Source organism: Quercus robur, chromosome 7, assembly GCF_932294415.1.
Source record: "Quercus robur chromosome 7, dhQueRobu3.1, whole genome shotgun sequence".
In the NCBI taxonomy this organism is placed as follows: Eukaryota; Viridiplantae; Streptophyta; class Magnoliopsida; order Fagales; family Fagaceae; genus Quercus; species Quercus robur.
The window spans coordinates 19280479-19303548 of record NC_065540.1 but is presented as its reverse complement, the minus strand read 5'-3'; the positions used below and the strand labels follow the sequence as shown (position 1 = coordinate 19303548).

At 33.5% G+C, this 23070-nt stretch overlaps 1 protein-coding gene across 1 annotated transcript; it reads left to right on the top strand.

The window, feature by feature from the left end:
- The first annotated feature begins 14815 nt into the window (after positions 1-14815).
- Positions 14816-18859, top strand: LOC126692654 (CASP-like protein 5B2). Its single transcript, XM_050388345.1, has 3 exons — positions 14816-15361; positions 17473-17605; positions 18495-18859. The coding sequence occupies exons 1-3, from the start codon at positions 15231-15233 to the stop codon at positions 18687-18689; spliced, it is 459 nt and encodes a 152-aa protein (XP_050244302.1). The 5' UTR covers positions 14816-15230; the 3' UTR covers positions 18690-18859.
- Positions 18860-23070: the final 4211 nt, after the last annotated feature.

Sequence of the window (23070 nt, the reverse complement as noted above, 5' to 3'; positions counted from 1 at the left end):
ACATTTGGTGGTTTCCTTTTTTTTTTTTTCTCACATTTGACAGTTTCATTATCATATTGTGCAGTTCTAAGATCACATTTGACAATACTTTTTGTCACATTTAGTGGTTTTTTTTTTCCTAACATTTGACGGTTTCATCCTCACATTGTGCAGAACCAATATCACATGTGATTGTACTTTTGTTACATTCAGTGGTTCCTTTATTTTTTTCTCACATTTGACAGTTTCATTCTCACATTGTGCAGTTCCAACATCACACGTGACTGTTCTTTTGTTACATTTGGTGGTTCCCTTATTTTCTTTCTCACATTTGATGGTTCCATTGTCACATTAGGCAGTACCAATATCACATATGACTGTACTTTTCCTCACATTCAATGGTACCCTTTTTTTTCCTCACATTTAACAGTTCCATTATTACTTTAGGCAGCACCAACATCACTTCTGACCGTACATTTGTCACATTCGGTGGTATTCTATTTTTTTTTTTATCATATTTGACAGTTCTATCGTTACATTGGGCAGTACCAATATCACATCTGATCGTACTTTTGTTACATTCAATGGTTTTTTTTTTTACTCACATTTGACAATTCCACCATCATATTAAGCTGTACCAACATTACATATGGGCGTAGCCAACCCAACCTAACCCTACTGAATTACCTAATAATTGACGAATATATATAACAAAAATACTACTAAAATCTCTAAAATTCCCAAAATACCCTCAAATATACTAAAATTACCAAAATGCATCCTAACAATTAAAAATTACCAAATAGCCCCAAAACTCTAAAAAATTATTGGGATATCCTTAAAACCTAAAAAATGACCAAGATGACCCTAAAATCTAAAAAATGACTAAAATACCTTCTAAACCTAAAAAATAATCGAAATACCCTTAGGTACTAAAAAAAAATGACCTAAATGACCATGAAACCTAAAAAATGACTAAAATGACCTTGTAACTTAAAAAGTGACAATAATGCCCTTAAAACCTAAAAATCGACCGTAATGCACCTTAAACCTAAAAAATGACCGCAATACTCATAGAACCTTAAAAATTATTGAAATGACCCTGAAACCTTAAAAAAAATTTGAAATACCCTTGAAACCTATAAAATGACCAAAATACCTCATAAAACTTGAAAATAATCAAAATACCCCCGAAACCCTTGACAATTACCGAAATACCCTTAGAACTTAAAAAATGATCAAAATACCCTTAGAACCTAAAAAATAACTGAATGACCCTAAAACCTTAAAAAAAAAATGACTGAAATTACCCTAAAACATAAAAAAATGATCTAAATAACCAAAAAAACTAAAACAATGACCAAAAATACCCCATAACACTTGAAAATGACCAAAATACCTTTGAAACCCTTTAAAATTACCAAAAGACCCTTAGAACCTAAAAAATAACTTAATGGCAATGAAACCTAAAAAATGTCTGAAATGACCTGTAACCCAAAAAATTACTTAATTACGCTTAGAACAAAAAAAAAATGACCGTAATGCCCCCGAAACCTAGAAACTTACCAAAATAGTTTCACATATGACCATATTTTTGTCACATTCGGTGGTACCCTAATTTTCCATAATTTTTTTTTTCTCACATTTGATAGTTACTAACATCGCATTGGACCGTACTTTTGTCACATTCCATAGGAGTATTATTTTTTATCACATTCAAAATTGTTTTTTCACATTTGACAGTTCCATTGTCACATTAGGCAATATCAATATCACATCTGACCGTACTATTGTCACATTCGGTGGTACCCTAGTTTTTTTTTTTTTTTTTTTTTTTTTTTTTTTTTTTTTCATATTTGACAGTTTCATTGTCACATTGGACAGTACCAATATCACATCTGATAGTACTTTTGTTATATTTAGTGGTACCGTTATTCTTTTCTCACATTTGATAGATTTAATGTCACATTGGGCAATACCAAATCACATATGATCATACTTTTTTTTATATTCAATAGTTATATTATTTTCTTCTAAAAAAAAAATATAGTTTTATTATTTTTTTAGTCACATTAGGTAGTACCAACATCACATATAACTATACTTTTGTCGATTCATAACAATCTTGGTAATAATTAAAATGTTAACAATGAATTTTCCCAAAATAGTTATAAACTTGAAAATTAACAAAAATACCCTGGAAATTAAGGATTTCAAAAGATAGTCCTAAAAATATATAAAATTACTAAAATACCCCAATGCCCCAAATATTACCAAAATACCTCCATTAACCTATAAAATTATTAAAATACATTTTTAAACTTTCAAAATTAATGTAAAAAACATTGAAGATGAACAAAGTAGCACTAAAAATACCTAGAATGATTAAAATACTAAATATTTTGAAAATTACCATAATAGCATGAAAACCACTCAATTTAGCCATGTTAGAGTGATATCTTGGATATTTGTTTTAGTGATTGTAAAGATATTTTGGTCATGTTAGAGGTTTTCAAGACAACTTGGTGATTTTTGACATCTCATGGGTATTTTAATCAAACACATCTCAGCTTTTTTGGTGCCTTTATGAAGTTAAATTTTCTCAATGAAAAAAAAAGGTGACCCAAAGCAAACGTTATTTGTTAGAAAACATTTTCTCCTCTAAATGATTCCAAAGAAGCTATATATTTAGACTATACAATGCTGTAACTATGAACTCTAAAGAAGAAAAAAAAATAGAAACCTAAAACAATTTAGGCCTCAGTGTGTTTTCTTGAAGAACTTGAAATTGAAACCTAAAACAAATTTAGGCCTCAGAGCGTGTTCTTGAAGAACTTAATATCCCAAATATGAAGGGAAAGAGAGTGTAAAATTGAGAAGCAAATAAATTATGCATTCTAATGAAAATAGCTAATGATATCCTTATCAAGAAATAACAAAATGAAGCAACCAAGCAGAAGAAAAAACACACCAAACCAGTAGCAAGCTATAACTACATTTCAAACTAATTTTAGATTTCAAAGTCTGCCAAAATGCAATGTTATCAATAGTTAACAACTACATTCAATATTTCTGCAACAATTTTCTTCTCAACTACTTGGTAATTTTACAAATAAAGATGATAGTTGTAGCCAATTAGCTCAAATAGTTGCTCAGAAGCCATAGAAACTTATAAGGCACTAAGATTTGGCTTGAAGGAAGCTCTCCATTACCAAATTTAGCTTTTGTAAATTGATAAAGCGAAGGACAAAAGATTAAAAATTTTCCAAATAATGTGAATACGGATAGAGTAAACTAATAATGCAAACCTAAAAGAAAAAACAATTGGTTGGATTTATTGCTCATACAAAAGCTTGATGATTGTTTCGGTATGAAAAATTGTTTTGGACCTGTAAGGTACCAATGAATAACCAACATCAGTAATTTAGTATTCTCTTGAGAACTTTGCAAACACTATGTCAAAAGAGAAACAAAGCAAGTGACTTTAGGATATAATTTAAAATAATCATAATGGGACTAAATCCTTTCTACCATACCTCCATTTGTGAATTGAGGAAGGGTGCTTGCCAATGGTAATATAGTGGATGCTGATATGACAAGGAATGAACCAAATTTGATGGCTGGGAACTTGAACTCTGCACATTAAAGAAAAAAGAAAAATTAATATAGCCACTACATGAACAACTAACTATATAGGCAAGAGGAAGGGTATTTAGGGATGGCTAAAGCAAAACCTGGTTGCCAGGAATAGTATTTGGGGTAGACGACTGGTTTGAATATAACAATAAGAAAAATAAAATAAGTGAATATATAATGAATCGCGTGAATCTTACTAATAAATTAAAAATGATCCAAGTGTTCTTTTCGGGGGGCTAAGTTGGAGAGCATCTTGCTCTTCAATGTTCACTCTCCCCATACTCCTATCGCAATATAGCATGAAATAAAAATAAGGTAAGCAATAACATACATTAAAAAGTAAATACATTTCACGGTTGAAAGATCCTAAAAATGTTTTTTCACTCTAAAGTATTTCTTGCCCTACAAGTTTTACCACTCCATCTTTAAATCTCCTTTTACTAAACTTAAACTCCAAGTACTCTATTTTAGACTTGCTTAACCTAAAACATTTACATTCTAAATCCTCCCTCCTGATTTGCAACTTGGGGAAGTTTCATCCAAAAACACTATTGTCTGCAAAAAGTGAAAGTTCAAAAACGTGTACCAATACACTTTTGAACGATTAGACCCCCAAAAATTAACTTAACCAACACAAGCAATATGTTAAACAACAAGTGTGCGGAAACTTAACATATGCTATAATGTGAAATAGGATAAAAACTATCTAAGCCATAACATAATAAAATCACAGCAGATAATATAAAGGCAAAGATAGAGAGGAAGGAAGATGCAAACACAAAGACAACACGCGTTGTGTTATCGAAGAGGAAACCGAAGACCTCGGCGAAAAACCTCTCCGCCGCCCTCCAAGCGGTAATCAATCCACTAGAAAATACAGTTGGGATACAAGGACAACAATAGACCCTCCAAGCCTAATCTACCCAGTGCACCTAAGCCCTCCAAGCTTCTTGCTCCAACGAGGTTGCGCCGAACTTTTTTCTTTTCTAGCTTCCCGGATTCCGCTACTAGACCGTAGCATCAACCAATGAAGATTGGCTCCTTCCTAACTGCTTTCCAGAACTCCAAACAACTGTCTCACAGAGATGATAATGGTGAGAACCAGGTTTGGTATAATGCCTCTCAAGGTTTTGACAATCGAGAGGAAGAGAGTGAGGGAATTTGAAGAAACTCTAAGGTATAGATTGTGGGTAAAACAATCTGGTTTTTCTTTAGAGTTTCTCTCTCAAAATTCTCTCTGGAAGCTCTCTTTCAATCGTGGGTTAAAGGGGTATTTATACTGGAGTGGAGAGGAATGTGAAACGTCAGGTTTTGGCAAAACAGGGGTGGCTCGCGGCTTGACCTCGCGGCTTGACCAAGTCGCGAGATCCAGTCGCGAGTTAACCGTATGGCCAGTTGTCCTGTTTTGTCCTGTAGTGCTCCAGCTAGCATGACTGTTCATCTTCCAGCATGCTTGGCACGTGTGCAGCTTCTGGCGGCTTGCAGCCGCGAGTCCACCCGCGAGTCCCAGCCGCGACACTCTGTTTTCTTGCACACTCTTGAGCAATCTTCACTCTATCTCACTCACTACCCTTACAACAAACCCACCTAAATACAGGGTTACTAAATGCTGAATTACAAGCAAATTTGGCACGGAATAAAGCCAATTAGATGGTTGAATAAATTCAACCTTACAAAAAGCATATATACCAAGAGACTTCATCTTGAATTTATCAAGTAATTCTAAGAGGACTTAGATCTAAAAAGAAAACTCCTACTCCTACATGCAGAGAGCATAGATAAAAACATACAAAAACAATAAATCATGTTATAGAGTTAAAAAAGAAAAAAAAAATACAGAGACAAGCTTCATCCACTCATCTCTTTGCTAATTAGAGAGAAAAAAAAAAAGTGTAAATCGTGAACTTCTCATTGATCAACAGAAACAAACTTCTTAACTCTTCCTGATTATAATGTTATGATAGCTATAGATAATGTTGTCATATTTTCATTGGCTCCGCTTATACTAAGATATTAAAAAAAAAAAAAAAAGTTTAAAAGGATAACTGCAGATGGATTGACCATAGTTCATGCTTCATCCTCTCCAGAGTAAAAAGACAACAGCAAAAAATGATCCCAAGATCATCGTTTAATGCTTTTCTTGAAGTAATAAAAAGTAGACGCTTGCCTTGGGAGGTTTCAGAATTTAATGCAATTCATTCTTTGCAGCTTATTATGAGAGACTCATTTCAGGACACGGAGGACAGCGATTCTAAGGCATTGAAGTTCATTCAGCAGAATGATACTGAGAGGCAGGGGATAGACGAACTCAGTTCAGTGGCATGTGAAATGGTCAGATTGATTGAAACAGCAACAATTCCAATTTTTGGGGTTGATTCAGCCGGTCTCATCAATGGATGGAATGTAAAAATTGCTGAAATGACAGGATTACAAGCTAGTGATGCTATGGTGAAATCCTATTCATTAAATCAACTCCACAGTCGCACATTTTAAGTACATGGAATGGTTGCATGAATAAATTTGTCCATTCTATAGTGACTTGAGACATCGTTTTTCTCAAATTATTGGTTCACTCTCCTTCTGACCCTTTGCAGTGCTTTAAGTGCCAAAGAAGCACTACCAAATGACTCTTATAATTGTGGCAATTATAATTCTTCATTTCCATGCCTAAGCCATCCAAAGAAACTTCCTCTAACTTTATTTTTAAATTCTGTTTATTGAATGCTTTGGGGCACAGAAGAAACTTTTTTTTTTTTGGCTAAATATTTATATTTGCAGAGATATGAGGAGTGACATTATCAGAAATTGATGAAATTGGTGTTCTTTATCAAAAGAGACTAATTAACTAAAACTATAAATCTATAATTGATGGTGAAATTGGTGTTCTTACTGCCAAGGTGGTTGAAAAAAATAATAATCTCCTAAGTCCATAGGTTTTCATAGTATCGTCTATGAAACACGAGTGCATTTCCAGATTCGGGTGCGGGTGCGGGACTCAGCAATTTTTGAAAAAATAGGGTGTGAGTGCAGTAGGGTGCGGTGATTAAAAAATTATTAAAAATATTTTTATTTATATATTTTATATATTGCTAAGCATGCCTTTTTATATAATAATAATAATAATAATAATAATAATAATAAAATAGATAGTAATAAGTACACAAAAGTTTTTGACCCTTGAATTATTGACAGATCTATTGAAATAGATGAGGCTTCCCATGAGTAAATAAATAAATAATAAAAAAAAAAGATGTGGCTTAGTGGCTCACGTATTTGGTTAGCCCAAAAACAAAATAAAGGATATATGTGGTAGGTATTAAAATAGGTGTAGCTTCCCATTAAAAAAGAAAAGAAAAAAGGAAGATGTGGCTTAGTGGCTCACGTGTTTGGTCAGAGAGGCACAAAAAACAAAATAAAGCCTTTTAAGTTGTTAACAGAGGCATTTAACAAAACTTATCAAAAAAAGAAACAGAACAGAAGGTTAGGCCTCTAGCAAAAAAAAAAAAAAAAAAGGAAGAAGAAGACGAAGAAGCAATGAAGAAGAAGAAGAAGAAGAAGAAGAAAGGGGTTAAGGCCAGTGAAATTGTGATGGCGACAGCAACTATCTTGTATCAATATCCACCGGTATTTTCAATTTAAGGTGTTTTTTTTTTTTTTTTTTTTTTCTTTTCTTACTGGCCGATTTCCTTTTTCCGGCTGAAACACATCGATATTCGGCTAATACGATTCGATTTGGATCGAATTAGCACGAACCAGCTAGGTTCGGCGTGAATCGGCATGCGTTAGAGTCAAATCGGCGTCAGTCGGCATGAATCCAGAAAAAAAAAAAAAAAAAAAAAAAAAAAAAAAAAAAAAAAAAAATTCCAACGCGCGGGCAGTGGATTCGCCCACCGCACCCCACGTCAAGCTACATCGGACTCTGGTATGGCGACCTTGTAGCCGTGTCGGTGCTTTCTAGAGTATCGTGTCCTCCCCACACTCCCAACCAAATCTAATCTCATCCCAACTTATGGATAAGGGTTCCCAGGTCTCACTTAAGTTTAAAGTTTGAATATCCCCAAACTCAAAATTTTAAAGATTTAATTGTCACATATATAAGAACTGAAACTCAAACAAAACAATAATAGCATAAACCCACAAAGTTTAGAGAAATATTATAAACCCATATCAGCGTTAATCCTATGTAGAGAGAGAACCTGAAGATTGTGGGTGCGGCGCCACTGAGTTTGATTGGAAGAGTAGAAGCGCCACCGATTTCAGGTCAGGGGCATAGACAGGATTTTCCACTTGGGGGGCTGAATTATATATTTATATACTAGTCATAACTCATAATTAATACGATAATTATATTATCTATAAACTAGCTTTTAACCCCATGCATATGCATGAATATATTTAACAAATACACATTAAGATGCATAATATAATTCTTACATATATAATTTAAATATTATTGATAATCATTCTTATATATTTTTTTTAACTCTTTGAAAAGTCTTGTAAGAATGTTATTAGGTAGAAAATGTAAATTGTCCATTTTTTAAATATTTTTATGTTCATTAATTCTAGACTTTTTGGTTTTTGTACACAATAACTCACTTGAATGGATATTTATGATATAGTCCCACATTTGATTCTAAAATCAAGAAATAAAACTCTGTCTAAAAATAAATAATTTAGGACACATGGCACAAAATTGGACTTCAATTGTAGAATCTAATTTAATTTTCTCTAAACTTTACTTACAGATATATATATATATATATGACTTATAAATTTGAATTGTTTTTAGCTATACAAAAAAAGGCTCATAAATATAAAATCATTCAAACTCTTTCTTCCTCTAATTTTATATATAGTGTTAGATATATGATTATGTTTTTTATGATTTATTTATATTGGAATCCTCATTTTCTACACTAAATTAACTCATCTGGCACAAGAATTAAATTTTTTGATTAGATGGGACAAATATATATATATATATATATAGATGACTTATAAACTTGAATTTTTTTTAGTTCTATAAAAAAAAGACTCATAAATATAAAATCATTCAAAAATTATGTTTTTTTTTTTTTTTTTTTTTTTTTGGTTTACTTATATTGAACTCATCATTTTTTATACTAAATTAACTCATTTGGCACAAAAATTAAAAATTTAGATTAAACGGGACACATGTTACAAAATTAAACTCTAATTGAAATCTAATTTTTACATTGAATTAACTTGGCACAAAAATTTAAAAACTTATATTAGATAGGACGCGTGGTGCAAAATTAGACTTTAATTGAATTCCAATTTTGAAATCTAATTGGATTTTCTCTTAGTTTTACCTATTATTATATATATAGAATAGTCAAATTTAACATTTTATAATATTTTAAAACTCAAATAAGATGAAAAAAGAATTGTTTAATTTGCTATAAACATATAAAAGATTTTTTTTTTTTTTTTAAAGCCTTAGCATCTCCTATTAGAATTGTGCTTGATGATGACCATTCATAAAATAAATTCCATTCATTATCATTTTCATAGTGAAATTCTTAACAATTTTTCCCTTTTTCAAATTGGGAGGGGGTTAAGACTTGAGAATGTTTCTTAACAAATTCCAATGTTGGTACAACTTATAAGGCACCTGGATTCAAAAGGAAAACAAAAAATCAACAAAAAATATATAAAATTGAGATTATGATAATGAGAGAAAAACATATGAGGAAAAAAAATTGGAAATATGAGAAAAGGATCAAATTTTTTGAAAAAATGATGATGATGGGACCAGAATATATGAATTTGAAGGCTAAGAATGAAAAGAAAAACACACTAATTTGAGCAACGCGCATTGCATTTAAAAATTGAAAACAAGAGGAACAACGTTCTTTTTTTATTCCTAGAAAAAATAAAAAGAAAGACACCTAGAGATCAGGGATTTATAAGAATTTAGTAAAAGTCTAGGGATTTATAAGATTTTGGTAAAAGTGTGTGTATTGTTTGAGTGGAGTCCACTTGAGAAACTAACTAAATATTGGAATTGTAAATGACTAAATGCAATCATTGTTATATTTTAAAGGGAAATAACATAAAAACTAACAATGAACAAATCTCTATGACATTTTTTTAAAAGTCATTATCCAAAATCAGAGTAAAGAGAAAACTAAGCAAAACAATAGTAAAAAAAAAAAAAAAAATAGCATGAACTGTTGTTGATACCCATTTTCGCGACACATTTTTTTTACAAGCCTGATTCATGTATTATGTTTTATTTTATTCTTTTAAAGCATGACCCAAGCCCATGCGACTTATTGGGGAAATTGAGGAAGTGTGGTTTGGAGGGTATGGGTCGTTTCCTTTCGGACCTTTTGCATGAGCCTAGCCCATGCGTGCTACCAAGTGGGCAAGGGACACTGGTAGCACCTCAGGCTCATGGAGGAACTCTTGTATCCAAAATTTTCACCTCAAAAGAGCTTTCATGCTCTGGGTGACTGTGCCCCTAATTTTCAGCCTATCTCCATTTTCCACACCAAAACACAACTGACCCTAAGAAAAAGGCTGAACAGCCTAGCCCACTCAGCCGCCCAAATGCAGCTATCAAAAGCCTACAATGACAAGGAAAGAATAGCTAATGGAGTCAGCCATTTTATTTCCAAAATCATGTAAAAAGCAAGCCAACTCTCTTACCCAATTAAAGCAAATCTGACCATAACCTCTTTGATTGAGACCTTGGGGTTCAAAGCCTCTTCTATTGACCATAAACCAGTTACTTAGAGCATCCCAAGTTCAATACAAAAGGCCCCAATCATATTCAAAATAGGGGAACCACGTTCTAATTATGACCTGAAATTTCAGAGCAAAAACCCATTCAGTCAGTCAATAATCTCACAATTCTAAACCTTAGGGGTGGAAATATGGGTATAGGGGAACCTTCCCTCTCTTTCTCACGACCTCCCTCAATTTCCTCTTCTGTGTGATTGTGGGTCGAAGTTTCAGACCTGTTGAAACACGTTTTCCCCATAGAGTTGAAACTTGAGAGCCAAAACCCACTGAACTAGGAAACATTCTCACAATTCCGAAGCTTGGGGGTGGAAATATGGGTACAGGGGAACCTTCCCTCTCTTCCTCATAACCTCTCTCAATTTCCTCTTCTGTGTGACTGTGGGTCGAAATTTCAGACCTGTTATGTTTTTATGCTTTTTCTGAACTTTTGTTGTTAGCATTTTGATTCTTTCTTGTCAAAGCACCATTAGCCTTTGTTTTTTATACATTGTGAATTTTGGGCTTGATTCTCCATAAACAAACACTTCTAAAGAACCCAAGGAGAGATTTGGGCCGTTTTCACATTTTCGGTCCTTGTCGCAAAACGTCTCCGACAACTGTGAAGATGATGAATATTCATAGCTAATTGGAACTTTAAAACCAGAGACTATCTTCTATTCAATAGTTTGGAAACTCCAGGTTCTTGGCATGTTGTGCAAGTAGGTGGGCCACTTGGTTACTTTCTCTTTTATTATGATTTAAATTGAGTTAAGAGTAGTCTAGACAGTATTAGGTGGCCTATCCAACTATACTAGACCAATTTTCTTCAATTGACAGCAAGAAGGTACTGTGAAATTTTTTGGAGGGGGCAATCATTATAATTTGTAGGGGTCCAATTTATTTTTATATAGCACTATAAGAGGATGTCAAAAGTTTTGGGGGGGGCCATGGCCCCCCCAAGACTATATGTACCTCCGCCCCTGTTTGAGGTTGTGGGTGTGCCGCCGAGTTGGATTGAAATTTGTAACTCTGTTTCTTCTCTTGTGGGTATGGTTTTGTTTAGCAACTGTCTGGTTCTTGTGGCTGGATTGGAGGAGAAAAACCTAGAGAGCAAAACCTGGAAGAAGATGAGACAGACTGTGGAGCCGTAAACACAAGAGAGAAAAGCGTGTCTAATTTTTTTTTTTTTTAATAATTTTTTTTGTATATATATATATAACCTACTTAACCGCTAACCAATATATTTTAAAATTATATAAATGGTGAAGATCAAAACAATATTAAATTAATGAGAGGTGCTACATCTACAATATTTTCACAACAAATCACAAGTGGTTAGTTGCTATTAGTTCAAATTTGAATCTAACACTAAGATTACTTTTTTGCCCCAATAATAACTTGTCACTTAAGATTTGTTGTAAAAATATTGTGGACATATCATTTCTCTAAATTAATAGTTCAGATTTAGGTGGTTACCATACCTCCCTTTTTTGGGATACGGTAGAATGAACCATCATTGATATAATAAATATAGATAACAATAATTATTTTATGCGTCCAACATATCATAATCTTTCTTATAATATGTGGATATTATACAATTATGATACTCATATTTTACGAGAAAGGTAACGTATATTCAGGATACACAAAATGTTGGTCCCTGAGTTGGTAGAACATTTTTATATAAGAGCATGGTTGAATTAATAAATGGTCAAGAACAAAACAATATTAAATTAATAGTTCAGATTTAGGTGGGTATCGTACCTCCCTTTTTTGGGGTACGATAGAATGAACCATCATTAATATAATAAATATAGATAACAATAATTATTTTATGCATCCAACATATCATAATCTTTCTTATAATACGTGGACATTATACAATTATGATACCCATATTTTATAAGAAAGAAATGTTGGTCCCTGAGTTGGTAGAACATTTTTATATAAGAGAATGGTTGAATTAATAAATGGTCAAGAGCTTCTCAAAAAAAAAAAAAAAAAAATGGTCAAGAACAAAATAATATTAAATTAATAGTTCAGATTTAGGTGGGTACCGTACCTTCCTTTTTTGGGTATGGTAGAATGAACCATCATTGATATAATAAATATAGATAACAATAATTATTTTATGCATCCAACATATTATAATCTTTCTTATAATACGTAGATGTTATACAATTATGATACCCATATTTTATGAGAAAGATAACGTACATATAGCAGGGGCGGCTGCATTTGTAAGTCTTTGAACCCCCTGACTTGAAAAAAAAATTATATATAAAAAATATTTTTTTTATTATTAATTTAATAACTCTTAAAAATATTTTTGCACAACTTGGCTTAAATCTTGCACACCCTGATCACAAATCAATTTAACACAAATCAAACAACATATATAAGTTCATCCCAAAACTAATTAACATTACAAATCACTCTCCCTTTCTCTCATGAATCTCATCTCATCTCTATTCTCTATCTGACTTTCTATATATCTTCGACTCTAAGAGTAAAATGTGAGTGTTTGTGAGTTCTGAATGTCTCTCTTTATTATAAATTTATATTATATATATGTGAGAGTGTGTGTGTGTGTGTTTGATACTAATTTTGTGCATTATTTTTATTTTTATTTTTTGACAATAAATAATGACAATTGATAATAAACTATTATGTGACGATTTCAAAATATGAAAACTCGTAGAAAGAAATTGTAAAATTTCATGTATGTTTTTTTTTCAATAACACAGTATATTCAAGTTATCTTTTTATTAAAATTTGTTTAATTTAAGTTTCTTAATGACCCCCCTCAAGAAAATTCCTGGAGCTGCCACCACTGATATACAGGATACACAAAATGTTGGTCCCTGAGTTGGTAGAACATTTTTATATAGGACAAAACTTATATATAATTCCTTAGGTGTTGTTCCTTAGGTTCCCCTCTTAAGATTTTGTCATATGGCTAATTAACTTAAAAAATACACTTCCATTCATGAGCAAAATCCACATGGTAGAATTTTAATAGAGGAATTTGAGAAACAGTACCCAAGTATTTTTCCTAAGTCTTGCTCTTTTATATAAAAGTGTGGTTCAACAAGTGGGCTCTTGAAAAGCATTGCAACCCACCGAATCAGACAGCAAGAGAAATTGTAGGCTTTACAAATGAATACGAAGCTTGTGTCTTCTTGAGTAGCCCACAACAACCTCAAACCAAGCATCAATGGAAGCCACCTCAAAAGCTTCTGTTTAAGATAAAAATAATGTGTCCAAATTCCAAAACCAAATGAAAAGTCCTGTTTATAAACACTCACACACCCTTTAGATGAGTAGATATGTTCTATCCAAAAGATGCAGCTCTTCTACATAAACACTAAAGTAACGCCATCCACTAAGAAATGTTTATTATATATATATATATATATATATATGAGATTGTACTATATTATAATGTGTTGCTACCACAAATTACCTTCTACACAAATATGGAATGCTAGATGGACAAGCAAATTCATAGCTAACTTGGATAGGGATGGCAATAAGACAGGATAGGGCGAAGGTCTGAAGGATAAGGTTTTTACCTCCATCCTGCATGGTCGGGCAAACTGCCTTGCCCCATTTTCGTGTGGCCCCGTCAACCACGCAAAACTTTATTTTATGTTAATCTGTCATAGCCCACTCCACACCTATTACAATTTTTCTAAATATAAAACGTTTTTCATTAAAATAAATATACTTAAAATTTCAATTAAATTTATTATTGTAATCAAAGTAATTTTTAATAAAGACTAAATAATAATATTCGAAGTGTTTAATAAGACAGTATCACAATAAAACAAAAAATCCTAATACATACTAAGTCTTCAACACTAATAGAGCAAGTCGAGGTCTCATCCTCATCCCGTCCCAATTGTAGGAAAAATTCTTGCTCCATTTCCACCCTAGGGAACGGCTTGTGTCCAGTGGAACTGGCCACTGGACACAAGCACCACCCCCCACCCTATACCCCCTTTACAAGGCAGGAATGAGGTGGGTCAAGGTGATGAAAAATTGCCTTCCCTAAACTTGGACTTTGCAAGTCTTAGATTGATGTTGGGTTCAAAAAAACTTCGAACTTCTTTGGATTGATTGGGCAAGGTCCAATGTCCACCTTACATATGGTAGTCTTGTCAGCACCTACATAGAACTCCATCGCACTGCAGCCGAAAGTGAAAAAATTTAATAACATTTATTTTTTTATTAGGTGAAAAAGAAAAAGGTCATCCACGTAGGACTATTAGTGAGCCGGCCCTACCAGCCAATTCTAGAGCTACACTCATTCTAGCCATTAAAAAATCAGAATCAAAAAAATTTAATAACATTGAAAGAATCATTTTTTTTTAAGATACGCTAGAAACAGAATCATTTAGTACATTATAAAATTTAAAGCCAAAAAAAAAAAAAAAAAAAGAAGATATAGAGCAGATTATGCATAATAACATAGGGTTTCATTTCTTAATCCCATAAAGAAAAACAGAATCATTTTTAATACATCATAGGTTTTTGTTTTTATAAGGAAGATTTCATTAAACCTTTCTCTCTCTCTCTCGAGTGTCCTCTCACGTTTCACTCATTTGTCGTTTCGAATCCAAAAAAAAAAAAAAAAAAAAAAAAAAAACCTAGATCTTCCCAAAAAAAAATCACAATCACATGCAATTCCTTTAAAAATTTTGAAGCCCCTGAAATTTCAAATTATGGGTATGCCACTGAATTTGAAATACGGGGCTTTCAGTTAATGCAAGGGTTTGTTGAAATATAGGGTTGGTTTCCAATTAAGGCCAATTTGCTTCAAAAAGAAGAAGGCCCAGAGAGAGAGAGAGAGAGAAATGAAGAAGTTGATAGGGAGACCAGGTTCGGTGAGTGGGTTAGCGTTGAGGTTGGGGCAATTTGGATTTGCAGCTGCGGCAATTGGTGTTATGGTAACTTCCCCTGGATTTTCTAGCTTCACTGCTTACTGGTATTTCCTTTTTCTCTCTTTGTTTTTTGGGTTATTTTTGTATTTTTTAGCTTACCATTGTGTTACATTTGGATGATCAATTTTATTTATCAAATGGGGAAAAAAGAAAGATGGGTATTTTATTTATTTATAAGAAAATAGCTGTGTTTATTTCAATAGTTCCATTCAGAGTGTAAGTTTGAATTTGTTTCAGTAATTCCTTTTGATATGTGAAATTAATGACAGTGTTCAAAACAGGAAGAAAGTAGTAAACGTGTAATCCTGGGTTTGCTGATTTTAGCGACACATATGATGTGGCAAATGAAATTAATCCTAGGAGAATGGCTCATTAAGATGTCGATGTAGAGTTGTTGATTCCTAATAAGTATGGAACTTCTGGTGATGTGATAGCATTGCACAGCTAACTTGGTATCTGGTTTCTCAAAAAAAAAAAAAAAAACTTGGTATCTGAGTTCATTGTCATAGTACCCTTTCCTTTGTAGGCCACAAAGAGTCATAAATATAGTGAAGGTTTTTTTTTTTTTTTTTGGGGGGGGTTGTGGGGGGGGGGGGGGGGGGTTGGTGGGGGGAGATAAATATAGTGAAGTTGAACCTAGGGTGCCGTACCCATGTCATACCAGCTGTTTTATGTTATAATTTTTCAGAAATTGTTCATGTCACCGTATCGTACCCATGTCCATATATCCGTGCTTCCTAGAGTAGAAATCCAACTTCAATTGTGTATTTCCTATTTATGATAGTTCACTGTATGTTTTACAGATTAAGGTTCGTAGAAATTAGCAAAATGGGCTCCTTGTTTCTGACAAATAAACTTAATTATTATTTACTTATGCTTATGTTACTTATCAAAAAAAAAAAAACTTATGCTAGCAAAATGGGCTCTGTGGGGTTCAAGTGATAGTCCAGTAGTTATGGCATCCTTTTTGGTGTCTCATGTTTGTGGTTCAAATCTCATCTCCCCTCTTCCACTATCTATCTATCCCCCGCAAAAAAAAGAAGAAAAAAAGCCTTGTTCTAGCTAAGATTGCTTTCTATCCTTGTCAGGTTGTTATGGTATGAGCTTGTTACGACAAAGATATTTCAAATGCGAAATTGTCCGGATGCTAAATGGAATCAAGTGCCCTAAGTTTAGGGATGGCAAAAATTTTCCGCATCGCTCTGCTTTTTCCCATATGGGTTTTTCCTTCCCCGAATGTGTAATTGTGTGTGTGTGCGTGTATAAAAGAATATTTTTTTATACATAACCTATTTATTATTTATTTATTTTGTACATATTCTATTACCATCCCCTAAAATACGCGTTTTCTCTCTTTTAGCACTGCATGATTGTGCCTCCCCCGTTTCTTTCATCTCTACCTTATTAATGTCACAGCCAACTAGTTAGGGATGGAAAATACCTCCAACCGGCCCTGAACCTGACTTGCCCTGCTCACTCCCCATGCAAGTTTTCCCTGCCCCTTAATCCAACCCTGCCTTGCCTTGTTGGCATCCCTACTTAAGTTCTTTAATAGCTTATTAATACTTGCACATTTAAGTTTTGGCTATGTGTAAATGCCAGAGTAACAATTGTGAAATTTTCCTTTAAAAAAAAAAAAAAAATTTATGGTCCTCACTATACTTAGGTTATGTTGGAAGGGTCTTATTAGGAGGCTACATTTTGAATGTAAAATACTCATTTATAATTAATCAGAGTAGATCTATTACGCCTTTTTCTGAGAGAGATGTAGTGTCTAGGTTCACAAGTTAGTGTTTATATCTAGTGCGACTGCTGCAGTAAGTGATGTCTATGCAATCCCTGCATGCATTACATACAGTCATGCAGTGTATCCAGGCACGTTAAACCTGTGAATATGGTATTTTCTACTTAATTCTTGCCCAAATTTTAATTCTCATTTGCATTCCTTAAAGGAGAGGGGAAGGGTGACTGGAGTACACTAATTTTAGTATATTCTGGTGAGCTTGCCCTGTCCTCTCCCACCCTCCATATATAGGGTAAAAGATTATGCTCCTTTTTTTTTTGCGGGGTGGTGGGGGGTTTTAAAGTTTACTAAGATACTTTAGCAACCGTTCTGTTCCACACTTTTAACGGTGATATATGTGCTTTCGCTCAGCTATTTGATTGCATCAATGGGGCTTCAAGTGCTGTGGAGCTTTGGACTTGCATGTCTTGATGTTTATGCTTTGACAAGAAAGAGAGACCTTCAAAATCCAATCCTAGTGAGCCTGTTTGTTGTAGGCGATTGGGTATTCAACTTGTCCCTTAAATTCTTGAAAACATTTTTTCTTGCTATAAAATATGCATGAGCATTGTCACATAAATCCGATGCTTCATATACATGTGTTTGCTAGATACTTGCATTCATCACATATCATATGTTGCTAATTTTTATATTCATTTTGGTCATGATTGTGGCCAATGCTGCCCAATGGACTGGTTAATCATTTTTATGGGCCACAAAAACATTTCCTAAGACACTGTGTTAGCCTTCTCAGTTTAGACCGACAAATTAATGAACAATTGGTGGGTCAGTCTTCATATTATTGTCATATTTGGCCGCCTATTATATGTCAAATAAGCGATGTTTAAAAGAAATTTTGTTTGCTGCTTTCCAATGCCATCCAAGTCTACAGAGATGGTCACATGGGATGGTATGGTCTGTCCTATCAACTTGTTAGTAGGTAAAATTTTTATTGAGAGGCGCATGCCTTGACATGCAGTGATCTTATAATATGTTGTTACATGAGATATTGTTGAGTTCGAATAGAGTTTATCATCCTCAATCTGCGCATGAGCTCTGTCTCTACAAGTTTTATTTCTTGAACTTTCCTGGAATCAGATTTATTGAGCCTTATGTGTAGGGGGAGACCAAAAGCTTTAGAGCACCATGTATATGTGTATATTTTTTTTTATAGAAACACACCCCCAATCTCCCCCCATCCCCAACACACACGCACATTGCTTTTGAAATTTTAAAGAGGCCTCTCTGGTCTCTCAACTTTGGTTCTGAGTTGGCTATTATTTCTGCATGGTTTAGGAGCTGAATTCAGTTGGGAATCAAAACGGCTACTTTCCCACTTTGTCTTGCAATATATGTAACAGTGGGCATACCATGTAATAATTCAAAATTTGCAGGTGACCGCTATTCTATCACTTGCAGCTGCATGCTCATCAGCCGGGATTATAGTTCTGTATTCAAGAGACTTGCATTACTGCAATGATCAAGCCTGCAGCAAGTACCAGACCTCTATAGCTTTTGCTTTCATCAGCTGGGCTCTTAGTGCCATATCATCTCATGTGATGTTTTGGATTTTATTAGCCTCAATTTAGATGGCTCATTCTCTCCAGCCCTGCAGATAACACGTCCACGATACACGATCTTTTATTTCACTTGTAAATGATGTTGTTTCTCCAGCATACCCAATCTATTGGTGATTTTCAGGATCTACCTTTTTTAGTTACATGGAGTAGAGGGCTTTAATCCTCATGTTCTTAATCCAGTATTGGGTTCAAATTTTATTTCCATTTTTTTTTTCAAAAATTTTATTTTGTAAAAAGTTATAAATTTTCTTTCCACTCGACTTGCTTTTATTCTTGAAACCTAATGGCCAAACATGCAAAACCTTAACTAGCTTTTTAGTCAAAACTCTTTGTTGCAAAAACTCTACTATTAAAACTTAAGAATTAGAGGACTACTTCTTAAAGTAACCTCGTACGGTCATCTAATGGGTGCTTAGATTTGCAAACATAACATGCACACCTGTTTGCAAGTAAAACCCTTATGAGTTTCATCCAATCGCAAGTTCACAACGTAAACTTTCGTTTTGAGACTCCGACTCCAACCCATCACAGAGCACTCTTTTATTGATTTAGTGAGATAAGCGTTAAATTATCATCAAGTCTCTTAATCTATTTTTCAGGGTTAGTTTTAAAGAGTTTTTATTTTATTTTATTTTGTAGGCAAACTCTTATAAAAATATCCAAAGCTTGTTCCTTACAAAAAATTAAACAAAATAATTTTTATTTTTCCATTTAAACCCCAGAATTTTATAAGTTATGATAATAAATAAACAACATGTTAATATTTGTTAAGAATCATTACGAAAACTCCTCCAATTACACCTCCTAAATATTGTTTTTACTCTTTGTTATTTATGGCCTTTAAACTCGTGAATTTTAGCCCAGCTAGTGCACCGTTAAGTTGAGCTTCCTTCTACCCATTCAAACACAAATTGATGAGGATGTGCACATTGTGCAGATGCCACCAAATGCTGAATGTCACTTACCAGCACTCAGGTCTCTTAACTAAGGCGCCTAAAAAGGTTCATTGGTTGATTTCATTGCTAAAAGCACAGAATTAGCCACTTCAGTAGATACAATATTAGCCTTCACACATCTCCTATTATATGATATGATATGATATCTTGCTATTGTTGCTACTGCCTTTCCTTTAGGCCAAGTTGCACCAACATTATTTGTAACTAAGGAAGCAGCATTGACTTTTCCTACACTCCCTCCAAAAATAGGAACCTGAGGTCTGCCAATATTATTGACACCCACTGCTTGATCCTAGTAAGAAACATGGATTTTTATGGGACCTTGCCTCTCAAACAATATGTTTCTTATGTTCCAAATTTCATTTGCTGTTACAGAATAAACAAGCTGAATTTGGCTACAAGATAGTCGCTTAAGGCAACTTTTTATTTGACGACATAAATGAGACTTGTTTAAATCATTTAATGAGTTACATGTTTCAATGATCTTATGAACAACCACGTAACAGGTTAAAGGAAAATCATTTAATTTAGTATGGAGGAAAATGTTGTACTTAAAACAAAAATATACTACTAATTAAACTTTTATATTGATTTATACAAATTTGGATCATAAATTAACGTGCAAGGGAGGTAGTACTTAATGCAATTCAACTTTTATTTTTTATTTTTTATTTCCTAAATATTAGATGCACCCTCTCCTATTTTTAATAGATGATGAATGAATGATTAAAGTTTTAATAATTTTTTACCATTAATTTTAGAAATCTACTATAAACTATGGAGATATTTTCATTTTGCTCCATAATTCCCAAACTATTAACTTACAATCATCACTTCAATTATAATAAATTTAGCAATTTACACCAGACAATAAATTTAGCATTTCATCATGAAGATAGTTTTTAGGTTGAAAAAAAACTATCTCTTATCTTCATTTATTTAGTTTGGCGTAAAATAAAATTGTTTATTTCCTGGAAAACAACTCTGTCTCACGTCAAACTAAATAAGAGAAGTTAACAAATAATTTTCCAACTCATTTTGATGTTGTTACCAAAAATAAGAAAAAAAGATAGTTCACTAAAAAATGCTTTTTGAAAAATAATTCATTTTTCAGAAATTTTAATATTGAACTAAATGGAGTGTTCAACTTGATGTTAACTTTAACAATTGCATGCTTTGCACGTGACCTTCAGAACGTAAAATGGCAAAACTACCCTTTTATACTCGGAAATCGGAATAACTAAACCGCCCTCCTCTACTACCGTCATTACCTGAAACTGCAGCAATTTTCCCAAATCCAAAAAATTTCAAGTGTTTGTGAAGTATGAGATCCAAAGCTTTTTATTCACATTAATGTGGGTGAGACAATTCTGCCATTATCCGAAGGGTCCTGGAAACCCATCTTTGGTCTGCCGTAATAGGGCAACTGGGCAACTCACAGTATAAAAATGAACAAGCTCTGAATTAAAATGTTGAGACTGGAGTCCAACACAGCTGCCTTTAAAGACTTTTGGGGAAAAAAGGGAGCAATTTCATGCAACTCAGGCTATAAATACTCCAATCCAATTGTCAACCATAAAAATTTATCCATACGTAGACAAACCACTGATAAAAAAAATATCCCATTGCATGAATCAACCCGAAGATATAATTATAAAATCTCATTCACATAAAGAGTCTTAATGTTCCAAAATTCCAAATAGCAATCAAGGTGCTTTTGATTTCTTAAATTAGTCAAAGTGATACCGGTTGTAAGGGAATACCCAAACTGATCCGATAATGGGAAATATTGGATGGCTGGAATATAATTCGGTAAGGTGGATTGAATCAAATACTTAAGATAATAAAAAGGGATAAATGGCTAACCACTCTATGGGATACAGAAACACCACCCAAAGAGATACAAAACCCAAACTCGCCACCTAAGAAATCCACCAATGGGACAAGAGTTTAAAAGAAGAAATCCATCTTCTGAATTACAAAGGCTATATAATCTGAAAATACACTCTAATCTTATTAAATCCAGCCAAAAGGCTTATATAAATCTTAGAACAACCCTCTAAGCATGAGAGAACGAAATTAGCAATTAAAACATTAAATTTGCAAGACCAAAGTCAGACTTGACTCATAGAAACTAAAAACACAATAAAAGACTTGTCTATCTAGGAGAACTAAAACATAAAGTCTAATGATTCCATAGGAATTACTAATTAAAGACTATATGACTTCTTTAGAAACTATAACTCATTAATGATATTATTATTGAAGGGGAGAAAACGTTCAAAATAATGGGTTGCAATTATGGGCTTCAAGAAAAACATTTGGGCTGGGCTTGCGACACTCTGGTGTCACAAAGTCTCTCTTGCTTACTCTTTATTACCCCCTCTCTGCTCCATTCCACCATACCCAACCTTAATGGTCACCATTACCACCACAACCACTATTCTGCTACCCAACAATACTCCCTAGACCATTGATGAGAATGATAAAAACGTCGCAGAGGTCAAGTTGGACTTCCAAGTGGTAGCTCTATGTCCCGGTCTCATATGCTACATTCTCCTCTTCATAATAGTCTTTATCATTCTCATTGTCAAGTCCCAAATGCTTCTCAGCAGTCAAAATCTGTTACCAGAAAAAAATACCAACAGCTTACACTTTGAAAACATACCATCTTGGCTTTCAGCCACTGTTGTGTCTCACCAGAACTTTCGTCTTGCTATGTTTTGCCTCAGCCTCTGCCCTGTCTCACTGGGATTTCACCTCGCCCTGCTTTGGCCGACTTAAGTCACTGATGGGTGTGAATTGAAAGCAGATTGGGGAAATGGGTTTCGGGTGTGCACAGTAAACTGCTATCGATTTAAGTATCTATGTAAATTATTGATCCATTGGCAAAATCCATTTACTAATTTCAAAATGGATGGATAGGATTTAAGGAACTCCATAGTGAAGTTTAGCATTGACCTGCCACCATTATCCTGTTAGATTAATAGAGGGCTATTTATAATTTGATTATATACAACAAGTTCTACGAACAATCTAGATGTCATCCTAAAGATATGGTAAACTGTTTGCAGACTTTGTGGTTAAAGTCTTTCCTAGCAGCCTACAAGCCTAGACTTTGAAAGTCAACACAGAACTCTAGACATGCTAGCAAATTGAAATCCTTGCAAAGTGCAATTGAACTACCACCAATCCTAAGGTCTAGGTGAACTCTAATGAACCCAAAACAGGAAAACATTTTGACAAAGACATTAATGATGTTTAGAAAAGAAACAATAACATTCCTATCCAGTTAGGTTGTATTAACATTTAGCAGATCATAAAATGCTTAAAAGGAAGTTAAAATATTCTATTCTGTTCAATACTAACACAAATGATAGCTAAGAGAAACTAGAAAACTCATAGCTACAAGATTAAGTATACATTCTTTGTGT

Bases quoted from the DNA above. Each gene is read 5' to 3' on its own strand.
- LOC126692654 (XM_050388345.1), top strand. From the start codon at position 15,231: ATGAAGAAGTTGATAGGGAGACCAGGTTCGGTGAGTGGGTTAGCGTTG. The intron at 15,362-17,472 runs GTATTTCCTTTT...GCTTTCGCTCAG, and splicing joins TCTAGCTTCACTGCTTACTG to CTATTTGATTGCATCAATGG. The intron at 17,606-18,494 runs GTATTCAACTTG...CAAAATTTGCAG, and splicing joins TGTTTGTTGTAGGCGATTGG to GTGACCGCTATTCTATCACT.